This window comes from Euprymna scolopes, chromosome 12 (assembly GCF_053919585.1).
Source record: "Euprymna scolopes isolate OS-2025 chromosome 12, ASM5391958v1, whole genome shotgun sequence".
In the NCBI taxonomy this organism is placed as follows: domain Eukaryota; kingdom Metazoa; phylum Mollusca; class Cephalopoda; order Sepiida; family Sepiolidae; genus Euprymna; species Euprymna scolopes.
The window spans coordinates 6,529,736-6,551,927 of NC_136493.1; the positions used below are offsets into that span (position 1 = coordinate 6,529,736).

The 22,192-nt window shown below is 34.1% G+C and overlaps 1 protein-coding gene across 1 annotated transcript in view; it reads left to right on the top strand.

The window, feature by feature from the left end:
- LOC145291154 (DNA mismatch repair protein Mlh1-like) overlaps positions 1 to 22,192 on the top strand; it is a 94,101-nt gene that overhangs the window by 62,410 nt on the left and 9,499 nt on the right. The window contains exons 11-16 of the mRNA XM_080136683.1: positions 732 to 807; positions 4,136 to 4,340; positions 8,287 to 8,399; positions 10,242 to 10,350; positions 15,598 to 15,661; positions 19,589 to 19,753. Of these exons, the coding sequence (XP_079992809.1) occupies positions 732 to 807; positions 4,136 to 4,340; positions 8,287 to 8,399; positions 10,242 to 10,350; positions 15,598 to 15,661; positions 19,589 to 19,753 (732 nt within the window). The remainder of the gene's footprint in view (positions 1 to 731; positions 808 to 4,135; positions 4,341 to 8,286; positions 8,400 to 10,241; positions 10,351 to 15,597; positions 15,662 to 19,588; positions 19,754 to 22,192) is intronic.

The window sequence follows — 22,192 nt, forward strand, 5'->3', positions numbered from 1 at the left end:
ACCCGTCTAGCTGAATCCACTGTGAAAAATTTCCCCCACTCTATATCTGTGCCTAAATCAAAATGCGGATTCCATGAACAAAGCTTCTTTCTTAGAACTGCACGCCTGTGGAACTCTGTTCCGTCTGCCTGCTTCCCACCGGACTACAACTTGGATGTCTTCAAGTCCAATGTTAACAAATTCCTAATGAACCGCCCCCTTAAGTAAACACTTCATCAAATCTCCACACTAACGTAATGTACTTGCAATAACCCTTATCCCTGAGTGGCTTCCGGGCCTTGGTAAGTGGTGATCACTATGTAAAAAAAACAAAAAAAAACTACTGTTTCCTTGCAACGGACACATGCTAGTCATAATTGCTTATCCCTCGACTTCTCGCACCGTCATCACATCGATTTCAACTTCTATCATTTTTAAGTGATAACAAATTTATCGCAATCTCATTATAATACATCTTCCTATTTCTGTTGCTGCTTTCCAACAACTGCAAACTTGTGGAATTCTTTCTGTTGACGATTTTCCTCCTACCTCTAGCCATGGTCTTTTCAAGATTAAGATCAATAGGCATTTTCTGCCATTGTGTTAATCATTTGTTCTTTTTGGCTCCTTACATTAGGTGGCTCTGTCTTGTCTGGAGCGACTTCTATGAAAAAACATAAATTTTGAAATTGGGTTAAACATTTATTTCATCTTTCTAAACTTTTTCTTTTTTTTTTGTATTCTTTTGATAGGCATTGCTGCCAGGTGCCCCTGTCTATTTAAATGACAAAGATGGTGAAAAAAAGACGTCAACCACAGCTCAACAGGGTAATTTGAGTTTCTTAATGTCGTGCATTAACTTCTTTATCTGAAAAACATTTGTATAATATACGCTTGTACTTTTATGCATATGATATCACCTTCCACCCCATTTTAAAAATTGAGATGGCCTCATTATCAAATATGAAATGTAAAAAGGTAACAAATAATTTTATAAGAAATAAAGTGGCATTAATTATTTATTTATTTTAATTTTATAAGAAATAATTATTTTAATTTTATAAGAAATAATTATTTTAATTTTATAAGAAATAATTATTTTAATTTTATAAGAAATAATTATTTTAATTTTATAAGAAATTTATTTATTTTAATTTTATAAGAGATAATTATTTTAATTTTATAAAAAATAATTATTTTTTATTTTATTTTTAATATCGTTATGAAATTAACATTGAAATTTAACCAGCATTTTATTTCTGGATACAAAGTACATTTTCTGGACTTCATAATAATGGATGCCTTAACTCAAGTATAGTATCCATTTTATGTATATTACATATATATATAGCTGGCCTTATCAACTTCAACTACGAGAAAGGATCCAGGTAATTCAATTATTATCACTGTCGATGTTGTCTCCTTCTTCAGCCCTGATAATCAATTTACCTACTTGGCACATTTTAGAAAACACTGTTACCTGCGTTCTGCCTCAAACGTCAGTTAAGATTCTAACATTCTTGTTATGACGATAATAATATAAACAACAGATAGCCAATTTTTTCCTGAGATGACAAGACTACCCCCATTGAAGAAGTTTAACGTGGCTATTACATTTTTTTATCAACGTCAACCAATTTTTATGTCAGGAATCTTCAAGGAAGTTAATTTATTATCAAATCAATATTTCTTTTTATGGTCCAGAATAATCCAAAGGTCCTTTTTTATTATCAGTCACATTTTTATGACCTTTACTGGCATTTAACATGGCTCCAACTTTTTCTTGTCTTTTTTTTTTCTGCTTTTTCTCTTTTTCGTTTCCCACTGTCTGAATTCTGACATTTGTCTCTGTGGCATATCAACTCTTTTTAATCTGTCAACATTGTCGCAGCAGTTACTGCTTATAGAAATATGCTTAGAATCACGAGACATAGAAAGCCCAACAAAATAGACAACAGAAGAGTTTCAAATGGAAAATCTAAAGGTCTTTGCATCCACGTTTATTTTTTCTTTTGGAGAAAAATTTGGTTCAATTAATAATTTAATAACCACATGATACTGTATTAATAAAATTTAACTTTCAAAATTATATTCTAAAATAAAATTGTAATGTTTTTAGGAAAAAAAACCCAAACTATTGCTTGCTTTAAATAAAAAAAAAACTATAAAAAATAAGCCATTAGAATGCAATTGAGTTCGAGTAACTTTTTTTTTTTTTTTTTTTTTTTTCAATATAATTTTCAGATATACTTCCTCATCAGAATTTCAAATAAAGATAGTAAAAAAAACTTTTTTTCAATTTGATTTTTACTTCCTCAGTTCTTAATTTCTGAGATAAAAGCTGATTGTTTATATTATTTGTTTTGATTGGAGTATTGTTCTCATATTGAGTGTTGCAAAGTTTCGGTCAATGTAGCCTTTGACCTTCAGGTATGTTGGTTGCCATCTTGGAAAAGAAAGGAGAAAAGTTACTGGGTCCATAGATGGTTTTGTATTGGAGTTTTTGTTTTTTCACTGTGGTTTCATCTGTGTGAAAAAAATTTGATTGATAAAGTGAAGTCACTCTAATAAAGTTTAACAGGGGATTATCTCCCTTTTGCTGTTGAAATTTTACATAAAATTTGTACAATCCTTCTTTTTCTTTATAATTAGAGGTTCCCATATACTGCTGATCTCTATGCTCGGTCTGCTTAGTAATTTTTTTTTTTTTTTTTAAGCATATGTGCCACTTTAAGTTTTCTAACTCTCCATCTAGCATCCCTGTCAATTATTTTGACCTCATTCTATAAATTGTGACCAACACACCTGATGAAGGTCGAAGGCTACATCGGCCGAAACGTTGCACAAATAACACTCAAGATGAAAACAAAAGTCCGATCATAACAAGTAATACATATACTTCCTCTTCGGAATTTCAAATAAAGATACAGTAAAATTACTTTCTTTTTTCATCTCTTATTTTGGAGGTTTTCATTTTGTTTGATGTAGAAGCAAATGCTGAATGAAAAATTCCAAAACTGCAGAGCATGTCAAGTGAATAAGTAATAATGCTCATTTCTTAGAAAACATTGTTTATTAGTAATTTGAATTAATAAAACTAATGTTGGGTACATATTAAGACAACATATAACGGGGACTCAGAATGGAGGATGATAATGACATTTCTATAGATTACACATGCAGTTCATATTTATAACACATAGGAGATGCAAATTCATTATTGAAGAAGGGAATGTGTAATACAGAGCTGAGAGAGACATTTATACAGATTTTTAACTCATTAGAGGAAGGGAGAGACATTATTGATGATTACTTGGAAGGGGGTCATACAAAGTTTGTTTACAAGAGGATAGACAAAACACATTTCCCTTTCAGTTGTAATGATGACACAAAGTTTACAAAATTCATCCAGCTGGCTGATGATAGTGGTCAGGGATTCAAGCCTTTATGACTATGGTCTCCTCCTCTCCCCTTCACCTCTAAGGGGCATCGGCTCCCAGTCTGACTGACTCTCTCTGAGTCTCTCTCTCGCTCTTTGGCTTTGTCTATGACTGACTATCTCCTAGATCTTCTAATTAACCTCGAACCCCGTCTCAATATATTGAGAATCTCCTTTCTCGATGACGTCAGAGGTGTGGTTTCGCCACGTGAAAGTTATTCACATAGATTTTACATATGTATGTCCAAACATACTTTTGGCAAACAAAGAATTCTCCATTTGAATTGTTCAATATCTAACCTATTTGTTAATCATTATTTATGAACGTGTATTGTCCATTCTTTTAACTGACATATTTAATATCCAGTTATTTTTAAAAGAATGAATAGTCGACTGAATTCCTAAGATTAAATATCTACTCTCTTTTAACACTACTGGGTTCGATTCTAACCTTTTCCAAATATCTTTTTCAACTTATCTAGTTTAATTACTTGGATCTGTATAAGTTGTTAGAACATTGTACAATGTACTTGAAAATTATTATTTATTTATTTTTTTTTTTTTTAGAAATTTAATTTTTGAATACATACTTCCTCATTCTATACAGTATTCACTTCAACACCAGATGAATTGAAAATACCAAAAACTATGACATGACAAAAAAAAAGCCCTCAAGTGTTACATTAAAGCATCTTTGTTTTTCCTTCTCTCATGTAGATGATACATCAAAAGTTTACGCTCATCAAATGGTAAGAACAGACAGCAAAGAACAGAAACTGGATGCTTTCCTTCACAAACCTAGCAGCACAACACCCCAGCATGTAAAAAGTCCACCCAAAGATAACGACAACGACACTACAGAGAATATGGAAATAGATAATCATTCAAATATTAAGAAGCCAAATACTTCTCCAACAAAACGGTAAATCATTTTCAGTTTTCCCTTCTGACGTTATGACGACTTTAGATGTTTTTTTAACAGAATACTGCTCGTATTCTGATTTTTGGTTCTCCACATGATGATATCCAAGCAAAATTTTTTTATTCAGCAATTTAAATCAGACTTCCGTACCAAGTCTGTTTTTTTTTTTTTTTCATTTGTATCTTACAAAAATTTTCCAGAAAGTTCCATACGGATTGAGATGCAGTTTGTTGATGATTTATTGTCGGTGTAACAATCGATAACAACATATCTGAGAAAATGTGGATGAAAAGTTTTAAGCATTGAGTATAAGAAACATTGTCACATTGTCAAACCTATGATTTTTTTAAAAAGATGTTTGTAAGTATTTCTGTCAAATTTAAAGATTTGGTTATAGTCAGCTAACGTACTTCCTAACTTCTGGTGTGGCTGCTACCGGAAGCGTTGACAAGACAAATCAGTTCCTTTTACTTTTATTGTTCTTCCGTATTTCTATCGTGAAGCGATTTATTGAAATAAAATATAAAAAAAGGACATTATTTAAAAATATACAATAAAAATGAACGAAATTATAAAAAGATAAAAATATTACAATTCTCGTAGTCTTTATTTGGACTTTTAATAATAAAATTTTTAAAAAGTTTTTATTTTTTTGGAAATTTTATGAGAAATAAGTTTATGAAATTATAAAACTTTTTTTTTGTTTGTTTAATATTAAAGATAAACGTTTTTTTATTTAAATTTATATGATAAATAAATTCTTATTAAAGTGTAAAAATAAAGAAACAAAACAAAATTTCAAAGGAATTTATAATAACATGTTGAGCAGCCCTTTGATATGCGACAGTCACACGTTGGATCAGAGAATTCAAATCTGGCAGAGACGATATTGATCCAAGGTTAGGATGATCTCCAACAGCAACAATAAAGGGTGACCTTAACCTTGCTCTGCAGATGGTCATGCATGATTGTGTGATATCATGTCGTCAGATATTCTTCATATATCTATCGAGCAGACACAATTTTGACTAAAAAGACTGGGATTCTCATATTATTCTGCAAGACAGAGATCCCTCGTCCTTTAATATCCAAACAGAAACGCATCAGATGCACCATCTTCTAAAGCAATCTTGAACTGAGACTTATTCTAATCCCCCTCATCTCTCAATTGAATAATTTTTGTTTGAAATGTTGAAATTGGATTGTGCTTGGATTGGGGACTGTCCGTGAGGATGTGTCCGATAGTCTACATGTTGGTACCACAAAAACATTAAAAACAATTTTTTTTTTTTTTTTTTTGTATTACACTTTCACCCCAAACAAGTGCCACTTTGATGTAGGGAGTCGCAGGGATACTATAAAGGCAGTTGAGCAGCAAGATGTCTGTTCACATTACACTTGAACTTCTGCATGTCAGTACAGTTGGAGAAGCAGCAAACTGGAAAGGAATTCCAAAGTTTAGCAGTTCTGGGGAAGAAATTATTAGAGTAGGGATTTCTACTGTGTAGGCGTGGGACTTTGCTGCTTGTTGGGTTTGTCGAGGATATTTACGTCGAGGAGGTACAAGGGCTAGTAGTTCGTCAGAGCATCCACCATTAAAATACTTGTAAAACAGGCAGAGGGATGCAACATTTCATTGATGGGACAGAGGTTGAAGCTTAGATGACAGTTCAGGACTTAGCAGGTTGGTGATGTACCAGCCCAAATGTGACAACAATATTTCATACATGAGTGAATGGTGGCCTTGTAGAGGTACAGGATACTTTCAGGCGTAAGTAACTTGCTAGCACGGTAGAGAGAGAGCTCATCTTCTTCACAGCAACTTTGGCAACGTTCTTGCAGCATCTGTTCCAACTCCTGTTTCCTGTGAACGTTAAGCCAAGGATTTTGAAAGAATCAGGTAATATATACTCAGTCATAGCTATTAGTTGTTGAGAAGGTTTTTTGTAATTATTGAAGGAAACAAACTTAGTCTTGGCAGCGTTGAATGTAACCATCCATTTTTGACCCCATTACACTACAGATTGGAGATCTTTCTCTAGTGTTTCTGCCATTTCCTTAGATATGTGTTCATTTGTTTTCCCCTTGTGTCTATCATAGAGCATGGTGTCATCAGCAAATATACCCATCTTGGAGACTATATTATCAGGGAGGTCATTTATGAATATTAGGAATAATAAAGATCCAAGGATTGACCCCTGAGGTGCACCCACATTTATATCATTGTTTAGATGTACGACCGTCGAGGACAACGCGGATTCTTCTCTTATTTAAGAAGAATTTAAGTATTTGTCCAGTGATACCATATGATCTGATTTATAGAAGATAGCAATTGTAAATTAGATGGAGTGTTGCGATTAATGGTGTGCAGTTTTGCTTTATGTTTGAGGGTGGAGTAACGGATACTATTTTCAATCTTAGGCAGTTGCAAGAAAAATATCTCGACAGAAACAAGTTATTTTTTTAAATTTGGAAGAGTGTAAAAAGGCTATAGCAATATGATGTATGCACAGAAATAGAGCTTGTTTTTTTTATATTTTCATATATTCATTTATTTTCCAGATCAAATACAAAACAATGAAATAGACTTGTTTTCTATCCTTACTTTAAATAAGAATACAGCAAGAAACTCGGGGTTATGGGTGAAAGACAAAGGGGTTTATTTACAATGAAATACATGTGACATAAGAGTTCGTCGACATCTTTTCTTATTCTCTTCCTGTCTTTTTTCCTTCTGCCTCAGTCACGTGAGAGGGTCAATATATCTATAGTTCATTTCATCTATGAAGGGGTGTTAGGTTATTCCATTACATCAACTTGAGATAACCTGGATGGTAGAAATCTTTGATATTTCGAGGATATAATCTCTTTTTCAGAAAGAAATGGACCAAAAGAAATCTTGGTAAAAATAGAAATGGAAGATATTGTAAAAACAAATATCATTTCTTTCTGAAAAAGATTATATTCTCAAAATCTCAAAGATTGCTACAATCCCAGCTATCTTAACAGTAAGTATATTTTACTGTTTTGTATTTGTGATTGAGCTGGAAAATAAATGAAAAAATAAAAAAAAATAAAAAACAAGCCCTAAAAGACCTTAATTTGTTTGTCCACTTTTGTCCATACATCTCATCATTTTAATACCTAGTTCTCTGCATTGCTATATTCTTCCATATGTATTTACCAGTAATGCTTCAAGCAAACTACCTTTCCCTTTTAGGTTATTTGTTTTTGTTGACCTAAAAAATTCAATAAACCATGATCTTGAAACTGTGCTTTTGTAGTCAAAAAGACTCTCCATTAATAAGTGAAGAAGCAATGAACTATGAATTAGATTAATCTCTATACGCCATAATCAAGTTGACACACTGGTTCTCATTAGATCACTGAAATTAAACAACATTGAATTTGATCAGTACCAGAGGAGTGACCATTTTGAAATACCAGGTGCTGTACGTAGGAGGATGTTGACACGTCTGGCAGCTCTTGCATCCCACCCAGCCTCCAGCTGTCTTGATCCTGTCTTACCGTTATATTAGGCTGATTCGAACGAGCAAGTGAGGCAGGCTGGCTCTGCGCAAACCAGATTCACTTAACAAAAAAAAAAAAAAAAAAAAAACTCCCAGTGTGAGTCATCCCTAGGATGATCAGATGGTGTTCGCTGTTCCGATGGACAAACCACTAGATTGATCCCTATTGAAAACTCTTTGTTGAAGATGTGCTCATCCAATTAAAGGCTGGCTCTGTACAGAGTTCTCTCTGCATGGTCTGCAGAAGTTGGAGTGACCGAAAAACTGAAAAGATTTGGTCAAAAGTTTTTCTTGATGACTTGACTATGCCGTTACAATTTTATCAAGATGGTTCTTTAATTTTACTTACAATTGAAAAGATAAAAAAACTTAATTGTAAAAATTTTATTTGATCTTTTTTTTTTTCTTTAAATTAGATCATCTGAACGCTCACCACCAGCCAAGTTGGAATTTGACAGTAAACGTCAACCAGTCAAATTGTCCAGTGTTTTGGATTTGCAAAAGGAAATTCAAAAAAATTATCACTCTGGTAATTTTCTTTCTTTTTTATAAAAAAAAAAAAAAAATCATTTCTTTATTGAAAGGAATTTTTTTTTTTTTTAATTTTAAACACCAATGTCTTTTTTTTTTATTTGAAAAATCTAAGAATTTTTTTTTTTTTTTAAATGAATATATTGCAAATTTCTGATCTCAAAGTCTTGCATTTTATTATCTGAGAACTCAAATTGATCAAAGTCAAAGCTAGTATAAATTCCAAATATTACAAAAAATGATCCGGTAGAAAAATAATCAAATCTTTCATGAATAATAAAAAAATCCAGGTTGTTCTTGAAGATCATACATCTGAACAACATGATATTAAACGCGGGTGTGCCATAGGGGTGAATCTTTGGATCTTTATTATTCCTGACATTCATAAATGACCTCCCTGATAAAATTGTCTCCGAGATGGGTATATTTGCTGATGACTCTATGCACTATAATAGACTCGATGTGAAAACTAATGAATACATATCAAAAAAAAAAAAAAAATGGTTAAAACTCTGGAGGAAAACCTCCCATCTGTAGTAGAATAGGTCTGAAACTGGATGATAATGTTCAATGCCGCCAAGACTAAGTTTATTTCCTTTAATAATTACAAGAAATGTTCACAACCACTGATTGTTACTGATACACTACCCGAAAGTACTTCTATCAAGTTCCTAGGCTTAACATTCACAAACAACATAAATTGGAACAAATACATCCATGCTAGAAGGCTACTCACACCTGAGAGTATCATCTATCGTTACAAAGTCACTATTCGCCAATTTGTGGAATATTACTGTCATATCTGGCCTGATACATCTGCCACTAGTCTCTCAAAAAAGAGTCGCCAACCTAATAGGTCCTGCACTGTCGGACAAACTCCAACCTCTACTCCATCACCAAAATGCGGCATCCCTGTGCCCATTTTACAAGTACTTTAATGGTAAATGCTCGGACAAACTCTAACCTCTACTCCATCACCAAAATGTGGCATCCCTGTACCGTTTTACAAGTACTTTAATAGTAAATGCTCGGACAAACTCAAAGCACTAGTACCTCGTTGACATAAATACCCCGGAAAAACCAGACAAGTAGAAAAATCCTACCCCTATACTGTAGAGATCCCTAGATGCTGTAAAGCCTTTTATTCAAATAGCTTCTTCCCTTGAACTGCTAGACTTTGGAATTCTCTCCTAGGCCCCTGCTTCCCTGACTGTACTGACATGCATAAATTCACTTGTGCCTTCTGTGGAGTGAATAAACATAAAAAAAAAATAAAAATTTATCAAATTATAGAATTTTATTGTATGCTTTAATATGGATCAGTTGGTTGTGACCAATGCTGTATGATAAACTGAGTTGTCTCCCTTGCTTTCAAAATACAAAATGCCAGACTGATAGTATCTATGATTTTTTGTAAAAAAAAAAATCTAACGCATCTTCTGGATCATTTTTCATAATTTATACTGATTTTTATATGACACATGTTTTTACCTGAAATGCATTTGTTTAAAATCCCATTATACTGCAGAAGCCCTGAAACATTTATCAGTCTCTGGTAACGATAAAGTAAAAAAAAAAAAAAAAAACTAGCACCATCTCTTATGTGAGAAAGGACCTGTCGAGAAGAAGAGAAACGATCATCTCTTATTATTGCAAAGTAGATTTTTTTACAGCAAGAAAAAGTGTTCTGTACAACGTCTCCCTGGATGTTACAACAGTATTTCATTTTAGGATGTATCGTGAGATGCCGAGTCTGTTATGGGGTAGAGGGATGTAATTGAAAACATTAAGCATTTGATGAGTTTATAAAAACCAACTGTTTTTGTTTATTTGGTTTCAGGTTTACGGGAAATCTTCCAAAGCCATAAATTTGTTGGCTGCGTAAGCAAAGAACTCTCCTTGATCCAACATCAAACAAAATTGTATCTTGTGAATACATCCAAACTCAGGTAAAGAATATTTCTGCTCATCACGTTTTGTTCTTGGCCAGATTTGCCCTTATATTAGAAAACAAAAATAAAGAAAAATCTGTATGATGTATGCACTGGAAACAAAATGAAAATATATTCCCAAAATTATGTAAATTGATCAATTAGTTTTAGTTTTAAATAAGAAAATCAAATTTTATGAGTAACATAAGAATGGCCATCTTATTTACCATTTTGAAGACGATCTTATAAAAAAAAAAACAAAGATTTATGATGTAATGCCTACAAATTCTTATTAATCGCTTTAAAATGATTTTCATTATAAAATAGAACTACTTGGTTGATTTACGTAATTTTTGGAATATGATATTTCCGTTTTGTAATGAGGCTGAACATTATACAGATTTGTTTTTATTTTTGTTAATTTTTTTAATATTAGGAGAATTCTGGCTAAGAACCCTGCATTTTGTAAGGTTAACTTGGTTCCAGCTAATTGTTAGACAAGCTGAGGTTTGCTTTGGCATCATTCTGACAACCTACGTTCTGTTCTGAATCATCACTCTTCTTTGTCGAGGTATGATCTAACTTGAACCTCCCAGGCATCACCTCTTTCTGGAAGGAGGTGGTTTATTGCCTCTGCTGTGAAATGCCAATGGGTTATGTTATTCTATCATTATTTTTATGGCAAGTGTTTGTCTGAGTTCCAATCTATGATCTCCCCCTTGCCAAACTTTCACAAAAAACCTTGACTAGCTGCAACCACTATCAATAATTTTCTCCACTCTCTTTTTCATGAGTCGCATCTTCCGCTTGATGCGGATTGCAAACTCACGTGACTTATTTTTCAACATGCCTTCCAATCCAGTGCAAGTTGGTTGATGGACGCCCAACTGTTGAGACCTGTCGAATCAAAACCATTTTCTCTCCACCTTCTCCTTGGCTTTCCTCTGCACCTTTTGCCTTCCAACATACACTGAAGCGCCGGTGGTTGATTGTTTGACATGGCCAAAAAGTTTAATGGTTTTACTTTTGATTTTATTAAATAGAGGGAGTAGGGAAATAGTTTGACAGAGAGTGGATATTTGTGTTTTTCGATCAGACGATGTCCTGTAGTGAAACCCATTTCATGATTTGGAAACACCATAATGTGATGGGCTAGTTGTTTAGTCCATGTGATACAATCAAGGTCATATAAAACTACTGGGATGACATGAATTAAATAAACTTTTACTTTAACAGTTATTGGCACCGTTTTGGATTTTAGAATGGTGCTGTGTATTTGAAAAGCCGCCCAAGTCATCCTGATTCTGTATTTCAATGTCATCTCATGATCACTAAAGAAAGTCAGTTTATGTCCTAAATAAATGAATTGGGTGACCTGTTCGATAGGTTTACTGTTAATAGTCATGTTTAGGTTAAACTGTGATTTAGCTGTAATACATTGTTTTCTCTTGGTTTATTTCTAATCCTATCTCTTTTCCATTCTTTGCTAATACATTAACAAAAACTTGGAGTTTATGTGTGCATTCATTAACAAGAGCAACGTCATCAGCATAGGAGAGGTTGGAGAGGATTTGTCGACCTATAGAAAAACCGCTTTGGCAAGTCTCGTCTGTCTTAAGCATAACAACAGTTAATGTAACACAACAAGATTGCTGAAAGAATATCTTTTTGCTTGACATCTTTTTTGATGTTTACAGAGCGGCTAAACCCAAGGTCAGTTTTTATAAAAGTCTGTGATCCATTGTAAAGTGATTTTAAGAGATTAATGTAGTTTTTGTTGAGGAGGGTTTCGTCTAAAATTGATCAAAGTTTGTCTAATTCGCTACTATTGAAAGCTTTTGTAAAATCGATAAATACGATGCATAATGGTTTATTAAACTCGATTGATTTTTCAATCAATTGGCTAAGGACAAAAATTTGTTTGACTGTGCCCCTTCCAGGTTGATAGGCCGCTTGGGAATCAGGGAAACAAGAATAAAAATAAAGATCACTTGTGATTCTGTTGATAGTCGTGTAGAGTTTCTAAACGTGGCTCAACAAACTTATAAATAACTTAGTTTTTTACATTCGGATTTGTCATTCTTTTCGTACAAAACAATTATTAATGCTCTATCTGTGCTAAATTCTAAACACAGATTCCATGAACAAAACTTTTTTTCTAGAACTGGCCGCATGTGGAACATTGTTCCATTGGTTTGCTTCCCGGCCAATTACAATATTAGCCTTCAAGTCCAATGTAAACAAGTTCTTGTTGAGCCATCCCCTTAAATAATCCAAATTCTACCCAATCTACACCATTAATGATTACTAAACTACTACCTTATATTCATTAATCTTTATCCTTGAATGGTCTTCAGGCCTTGATATGAAAAAAAAAAAAGTTCATATTCTCATCTATTAAAACTCCCCTAATCTACACCAAGCTGCAAATTGTTGTCAACTGAAAACTGATGAAAAACTAACTCAGTATGGAAAATCCTATATTCGGATTTTTTGTCTTACTCAGCCACACTACCATTCTACTTCCAGGAATCTATCCTACTGCATTTGTGCATAATAATATATTTACAAGGGGCGTGCAATAAGTAATGCCCCTGACCCACTTCCCATAGCAGTAGAGCAGCGAAACTTGGCGAACCTATTCTACTGCATTTGTGCATAATAATATATTTACAAGGGGCGTGCAATAAGTAATGCCCCTGACCCACTTCCCATAGCAGTAGAGCAGCGAAACTTGGCGAACCTATTCTACTGCATTTGTGCATAATAATATATTTATCTGCCGTATAAGCATTTCTCTAACTTTACCTCCTTTTAATCTGTATTAGCTGTATAGGGTGGAAAGATAAAATTGTCGCCCGAGAAAAGATAACATTCCATTTCCATTTGATGAAAAGCAATTTTCTTGATTTGTTGTAGGCTATCTACTAGTTGGCTAGCTGTGTACAAATCATGTCTGAAAGTGATACGATGTTCAACAAGCGAGATCGGAGATGTGCCGCTGTGCAACTCATGCCCTCTACTGATACAAGTCCAACAGGACCATTGCCACCACCCTCAAAATGCGTTGCTGGATTGCCACAAATAACTGGGTCGTGCCCAGGGTGCTGAAAACAAAGTTTCTGGCCACGATTGTAGTCTTTGGTGTGGTTTCAACTGAGGGTCACATCATGCCACCTCACATCTTCGAAGTCAGTTTGAAAGTCAACACCAGAGTGTACCTAGATGTGCTGAAGAGTGTGGTGATCCCCTGCTGCAATCAGGTGGCCGCTAGCAGACCCTGGGTGTGGCAGCAGGACTCTGCGCCAGTCCACAAATCCAAAGAGACCCAGGCTTGGCTTCAGAAGGAGTGCTACAACTTTATACCCTTCCCTCCTCCCCCGACCTGGACCTGCTGGAGTACTTTGTTTGGTCATGTATCGAGACCATTATCAACATGACCTCCCACAACACCAAAGCCAGACAGATCGCCGCCATATGCCGAGTTTTCCCCAAGCTACTGCTGACACTTGTGGAAAAGGCATGCTCTCAGTTCAGTATTGAGGCAGTGATTGAGGCTGAAGGTGACTACATTGAATAGATGTCAGCTCTACTACATAATCAAGTTACCTGAATTTCTATAAAAGTTTTAAAATAAAGCTGTAGTATTTTCTTTAGAGCGACACTTATCGTTCCACGTAGATCATATATTGTTTCTATTTGATGTGAATCCAATTTTTGTGTCACCACAGAAACGATTGTACACTGTTTAGTTATGGAGGTCGACTTCGATAAGGTATAGCACAAGAGCCTACTTCACAAAATTTCCAGCTACGGTATAACTGGAAATGTTTTCTCAGTTATTAAATCATTTCTCTCTGATAGGCTCATAAGAGTAGTGATTGATGGGCAGAATTCAGAGGCCCACAGTATTAATTCTGGAGTCCCTCAGGTGTCTATCTTGGGCCAAACTCTCTTCCTGAACTACATCAATGGTCTCCCAAAACACATACTTAAATCATTCCTTAACACCTATGCTGATGACACGACCATCTATGGCAACACATCAAAGGCCGTAAATGCAAAGTTCTCTTTGATACTCTCTCCTCTGATCTTGAGTGCATGGTACAGTGGGGGAAAAGGTGGCTGGTCACTTTTAATGCATCTAAAACCAAGCTCCTATCTTTACATCATCAACACTCTGATCCCTATCTGGCATCAATTGAAATGGATAGCTCTCGTCTTGGGGAGGCTTCATGTTTTGACAAGCTTCTGGGTTTGACCTTTACTCCTGATCTGAAATGGAACACGTACATCAAATCTGTTGCCCAGGTCGCTGGGAAAATGGTAGGATCCTTCTACCGCTCCAGAAGATATCTCACTACTGATGCAATTCTCTATCTGTATAAAAGCCAAGTACGTCCAAGGATGGAGTACTGCTGCCACATCTGGGCTGGAGCTGCTAAAAACAGCCTATCCTGCCTTGACAGAGTACAAAATAGACTTTGTGGCTTGACGAGGGATGCCCTTTTCTCTTTCCTGCAACCTCTCTCCCACAGAAGAGACGTTGCGTTCCTGTCTTTGTCTTATCGTTATTTCCATGGCAAGTGCTAGTCCGAGCTCCAATCTCTAGTCCCGCCTCGCCAATCTTTCATGAAAAACACCCATCTAACTGAAACCATTGTAAATAATTTTCCCCACTCTTTATCTCTGCCTAAATCAAAATGTAGATTCTATGAGCAAAACTTCTTTCTTAGAAGTGCACGCCTGTGGAACTCTGTTCTGTTTTCCTGTTTCCCACCTGACTACAACTTGGATGTCTTCAAGTCCAACATAAACAGATTCCTGATGAACCGCCCCCTTAAGTAAGACACTTTATCAAATCTCTAATACTAGCGATTACTACGATACTATCCCATTGATTACTGTACAGGCAATAACCCTTATCCCCAAGTGGCTTCTGGGCCTTGATAAGTGGTGACCTCCATGTAAGAAAAAGAATAAATGATTTTTTCCATAAATCAATTCATCATTGACCAGAATTATTTCTATATTCATCTATCTTTCGTCTTTATTTCAAAACTTTCTGAAGATGATTGATTTAAAGAAATAATATACAAGTATTGGAAAATATTAAATTTAATATATAAAAAGTTATTTTCTTTGTTTATAATTAAATGTTGATTTTCTTTATGATTAAATGTTGATTTTCTTTGTTTATAATTAAATGTTGATTTTCTTTGTTTATAATTAAATGTTGATTTTCTTTGCCACTTCAACAAACAGCCGAGAACTTTTTTACCAACTTTTGTTGTTGGACTTTGGAAATTTTGGTGCAATTCGACTTTCAGTAAGTTTTATTTTTATGTCTTTTTTTTTTTTAGTAAATAAAAAAAAAAATTAACAATGAATTTAGTCTAAAAATGTCATGGAAAAACGTCATTATTTATAATATATCAACACTAGTAAATTTAAATTTATAATTGCGTGTATATGTATGCACACACATTATATATATATATATATATATATATATATATATATATATATACTGTAAACATAAAGTCCTATACAACCTGTAATCTTACGGCATTTCAGTATTTCATTTAAATTATATATCGAGAGAGATAAAACGAACAAACCAAGTTATGTGTTCATCAATGTTTCATCTTTATTGCGAAACTTCTTCTGGATATATATATATATATATATATATATATATATATTCCAGAGCATATATTATTATTGAAAATTGCTGGATGTTCTCAAACCTGAGAACGAATATCCTGTGGTACATGTTGGGCTATTCTACATTCTGAGATGTCCTCCCTATGTAATCAGCTCCACACTGACATAGGAATTGATAAACAACTGAATTCTTTTGAATAGCATGCAAATATATAAATATCTATATATATTCTATTCTAGCATGGACACCCAGCGTTACCCCGATTGACATGAAATTCTGTTTGCATAGATCTGCTATATTAAGGATATTGAGCTTCAATTAGTTTCACTTTATTTATACGAAAAAGACAAACACTCGAAACGAGGGAATTTTTTAAAATGTGATTAAAAAAAAAAGTTAGAGACAATGTCCGTTTGCAAATCTGAGATATTACAATCTAGGAAGTATGAGAAAACTTCTCCCAGAATATAACCGATGTGAGAACCCTGACGCAAAAAGCTTTTCGCGGATATACACAAACGCTCGTGCCCATTTTTAGAAGATTAGTGGGGTTACCTGGTGTTGTTCAGGTGTGGAGAGGTGGTGTAGTAAGGATATTGAAAAAAAAAAATTAGACGCAGTAGGCAGCCCGGGTGGAGAGAGATGTGGAAAAAAAAAAGTAGCAGGCAGGCTTGAATCTGTAATGTGAAGGTGGAAAAAAAAAAAAAAAAAAAGCCAACTGCTTAGACCCCATAGCCACCGTGACATATGACATCACCAGCGTTCGAAATAAGCTTAGTTATTGCAAGGCGTATGATGACTTTGCAAAAATGTTGACAAAAAAACTGACCTTGTAAAAAAAGCGGCCCAGTTGACAGTCAAACAAATATTCTTTTGCCAATTTTTGGATATTTGTCGTCTGAAAGACTGACCTTTCAAACGATACCAATTTTGTCAGTGTTGGTCACATGTGTTAAAAGTTTTTGGCAGACATACAAACACACACACACACACACACATTTTCCCTTTTATATTATAAACTAGCAGGGGTACCCGGCGTTGCTCAGGTGTTTGTAGGTGTGTGTGTGTTGGGGAGGATAAAGCAGAACAAAAAGGAAACTTAATCCTGTTTGAATATAAAAAAAACGATGTTAAACTTTAAAAAAATAAAACAAAAAAACAGGATTTTAAAAATGGAAAGAAAAATCTTTTGTAGGTGTAAAAGAAAAAACAAAGGAGGGAGAATGGCAGGTAGGCTCGAACCTGGAGCCTTGAGGTCAATAGGCTGACAACATACACCTGATGACAGAAGTAATGTTAAATTTAGCGATTAAAAAGTAAATGAGTTCAAATTGAGGTCAAACATCACGCTATTTCGCAGTTAACGATTTCTGCGAGTCAGTTTTTTAAGTATGTGTTTAATGAGGTCAAATCCGCACTTAATTTTACTTTTTGAGTTTTTTTTTTTTACCCAACTTTGTCTGATTTTGTTTCGCCAACGTGTTGGAAAACCAGCTCTCTATTTATTAGGGGAGTGTCCAAATGAAAGCAATTGTCTGATATGACGGTGAAAACCGACATTGACCAAATGTCCATCGCTTTCTGGACGTTGTTTCCGGGCTAGCTGAGAACTGCTCACTAGTTTCACATAAATTTCGCTTTTATACAAAAAAGCCAAAAGATAGCAATGATTTTGTAAAAGACGATGTAAATAAATCTAGATGCAACGCGCGTTTGCAAATCCTAGATATTATTATCTAGGGGGTATATAAACACTTCTAAGTGATAGTAACCCCCCACCCCCCCCACCTGGGAAGCCCGGCGAAAAAAAGCCTTTCTTGGACATATAAAAACTCTCGTGCGTGTTTTGCCTTTTATATATATTATAAACTAGCAGGGGTACCCGGCGTTGCCTGGGTGGAGATGAAATTGGGTTCGGACATAGCTGCCAACTCGAAAATAAAAAAACTGATAAAAACAGAAAAATGTAATCGGGCTGAAAAAGAAGTAGTCTAAAACAAAGTGAAAATAATTCAGTTTTAGAAAAGAATTTGTTTTAAGTGAAATAACCTTTAAAAAAAATGAAAAATGAAAGAAAAAAATTACATTACATAACCCAAATATTAAAATTTTCTTTTAAAACCTCTGATAAAAAAGCAAAATTGTTTTTCACATTACAAAATAACCCTGTTTAAAAAGATAAAAAAGATCGCTTATAAAAAGTAGAATTTGTTTTAAGCGAAATAACCGTTATAAAAATGATTCGTTACAAGGAAAAAAATTACATTACGTGAGCCTCAAAATAAGAATTTTATGGCAAATAAAAATCTTTTAACCCTGATAAAATGCTAAAACTTCCTTTTAAAATCTGTGATAAAAAAAAATCGAAATAAAGAAATTATTTAAATTTAGAAAACAATCTGTTTAAAAAAAAGCAAACAAAAAAAAACACCGTTACGTGTACTTGAATGTGAAAGCTATAGCTTATGACGCAACCTCCTAATCCACTGCTTCACGAGGCTGAGAGCGAAATAATGTTGGAAATTTTGTTATTTAAACGGATTCAAAAAAATAATTTTTGACTGCGCATGCACAGTTTTCAAAAAGCACGATTTTTCAGGCCCTCCCTTGGTTTAAATGTTTATTTCTATATGAAATAAGTCACCTTTTTTTTTTTTTCTAATTCTCACATATTATTCAACCGAGACCTTGCTCTTTCAGATAGTACCGGTCTCGACCTGGTCTGATGCATTTGTCAAAAGTTTTTGGCAGACACACGAACACACCAGCAGACAGTTAAGATAACAGGGGGAATAATTCTAAACTTGTTTCTAATTAAATAGAACACTTAAAACAATCCTCTCGCTATAAACAGTAACTAACATATGGCTAGTTATTAAAATCGATTTTCCTTAATGCAATATGCAAATGAGGTTACCTCTTAATCGTATATTTCATAAGAATCCTACTATGTCTAGAAATAAATGAAATAGGAAAGTAAGGGACCTTTTGTACAGGGTGCTAAAAAGTCCTCAATCTTGTAAAAATGTTGATTTAACAACTAAGATGAAATCAAACAAAAAGCATCACAACAATATCATAGAAACCCGTTTAACATTTCTACTGAATTATTTTTTAATATGGCCGCCCTAGGTTGCAGTTATTCATTCAAGTCTTCCCCTGATGCTCTTTACTGTGGCATGGAGGGTTTCTTGGGGAATTTTGGTCCATTTTCGCTTAAGGGACTTAAGAGTTTCCGTATTATCATGAGCTGTAGCGCAGGTCTCCTTCTCTTAGATTTATCAGACACAAAAGTCCAGAGGGTTTAAGTTTGGAGATGGAGGAGGCCACAGTTCCTTCCTCTAAAAAGCAGGAAAGTGACTCTTCTCACACCAATATTTTTTTGTGAACCGTTCTGCATTTTAGTTGGTAAAAATAGTTGCTAAGGGTTCAAAATTAAAAACATTGGCAGGCGTAAGCTGACTTAAATGCATTATTTGCACGTATGCACACATATGCACATTTATACGTTAAACACTGTTCGCGCATTTGGCAAATAGAATAATCCTTCATCGTATGCATAATCTTTTTGTATCTTTGATGTTTCAGGAACCAGCACCATTATACGATCTGGCAATGATGGCGTTCAATCTAGAGGAGAGTGGCTGGACGCCAGCTGATGGCACAAAGGAAGACCTTGCCGCTTACGTTACCGATTTTTTGAAGTCGAAAAGTGAAATGTTGGAAGAATATTTTGCGTTGGAAATTGACGCGGTACCAAGTTTCGATTTAATTTTCTGAAACGTTCACATTTAGTTTACGTTTTTACGCTAAAGTTTAATTAACACAGTATGTTTTAATCATGTTATGGAAATTCTCTGCAATTTAAGCTCATGTTTTTAAAAATATTCTACGTACGCAAAGATGCGATATGAACCCAGATGCATTTTACTTTACAGATAGCGTAAATTGGTTTCAATACGTTAATTATGAAATTGTATGGATGGTTTCAGTTATATTACTGTAGTATGTTGTGAATATATAATTCATTTTACTTCAAAATTCTGAAAAAAATGAAGTCCCTTCTTGGGACTAAAACTTGATCTGTTTATGAAATGCATAGATTTCGAATATTCCATTTCAATTCTTTTTTATTTCCCAAATGTGGCGCTAGTTAAGAAGTTTTTTTTTTTTTTTCAAAGGAGTCACCATTACACAAAGCCTGGAGGCCACTCGAGGATAAGGATTAATGAGTGTACGGCAGTCAATGGGACAATATCGTAGTAATCGTTAGTTGTGGAAATTTGGTAAATTCGATTACTTAAGGGGATGACTCATCAAGAACTTGTTTACATTGGACTTGAAGATGACCATATTGTAGTCAGCTGGAAAGCAAACCAATAAACGGAAGTGAGTTCCACAGGCGTGCAGTTCTAAGAAAGAAGATAAAGAGTGGGAGAAATTATTGAGAGGTTTCCTTACGTCCTTCTCAGTACTTGCAATATCCGTAAGCAGGCAAACGGTGTACAGTAAGAAAGAAGCTTTGTTCATGGAATCTACGTTTTAGGTTTAAGCACAAATAAAGAGTGCGGCAAATTATTGATAGTGGATTTAGCTAGGCAAGTGTTTTCGTGAAAGTTTGGTGAAAGAAGGGACCATAGATTGGAGCTCAGATGAGCACTTGCCATGAAAATAATGATAAAGCAGAGACAGGCTCACAACGTCTCTTTTTGTAAGAAAGAGGTTGCAGGGAAGAGTAAAGGACATCCCCTACTAGGTTACAAAGTCTATTTTTAACTCTGTCAAGGCAGGATAAGGTGTTCCTAGCAGCTACTGCTCAGATGTGGCAACAGTACTCCGCCATTGGACGTACTTGACTCTTACAGGTAGGAATATTAATTTTCCTATCATTTATTGACCAATCATCTACTTCATAGCATATTTTTTTTTTGTGTCTCTTGGTTTTATTAGATTCCAGGACAAGAATTCATCTATATGCAGCATAACTTAGAAAACGTGCGACAATCCTCGTATAAGCCATCGTAGGGTATCCATCCCGAGCGATTTGAATTATGCTTTGAATATTTGGTCAGGTTTTACAACTTATCATTTGAAATAATAATTTTTTTTAAGAAATTATCTCTTATGTAGAAATCCATTTCTTTTAAAATATTTTTTTCATTGATAAAATTAACTTTTATGTTATTTTATTTTTTTTTAAATTTTTATTGAGCGCTTCTTCATTATAATTGCAGAATTAAAAAATCACTAAGGTAGAAAAATCTTATTGAAAATTAAGTTTTGCTAAATTGACCTAATTTTTTAAGTTTTCACAAAATAATTACCTCCCTTGTTACAATTTGAACTCTGCAGTTTCCTTCTTTAGCAAAACTCAATTTTCGCTAATTGTCTTCGAAAACTATTTTCATTAATAATTAATTTTCTTCCTTATCGTTTTTCATAATTTTTTAATATGTTCATTACTGTGACATGACATATTATTAGTTTTACTTAATATTCAATATTTCGATTTTTGAATTTTGCTTTAATGAAGAAGCACCTTTTATTGTTAATGAACATGCTTTAGAAACGACAGTAATACATTTTAAATATTAATCAAACTGGTTAAAATTGTTTGCCAGGATCTTCTATCATTTTTTAGATTATATTAACTATATATATGTGTGTGTCCGTGTGTGTGCATAAAAATTCAACTGCTTTTTTAATTACTAGCCTGGGTGCCCAATGTTGCTTGGGTGTTTGGAGGGGTGTGTTGAGCAAAAAGAAAAAAAGTTGTAGTAGGTAGGCAGGCTCGAACCCGTGACACGAAGGCGGGAAAAAAAGTGGAGGTGTGTGCAAGGGTGCTGGTTGAGCAAAAAAAAAAAAAAAAAAAAAAAAGAGAGAATTTGTGAACGCAAAAAAAAAAAAAAAAGAGAGAGAATTTGTGAACGCAAAAAAAAAAAAAAAGAGAGAGAATTTGTGAGCGCAAAAAAAAAAAAAAAAGAAAGAGAATTTGTGAACGCAAAAAAAAAAAAAAAAAGAGAGAGAATTTGTGAACGCAAAAAAAAAAAAAGAGAGAGAATTTGTGAGCGCAAAAAAAAAAAAGAGAAATTGTGAGTGCAAAAAAAAATGAGAGAGAAATTGTGAGCGCAAAAAAAAAGAGAGAGAAATTGTGAGCGCAAAAAAAAAGAGAGAGAAATTGTGAGCGCAAAA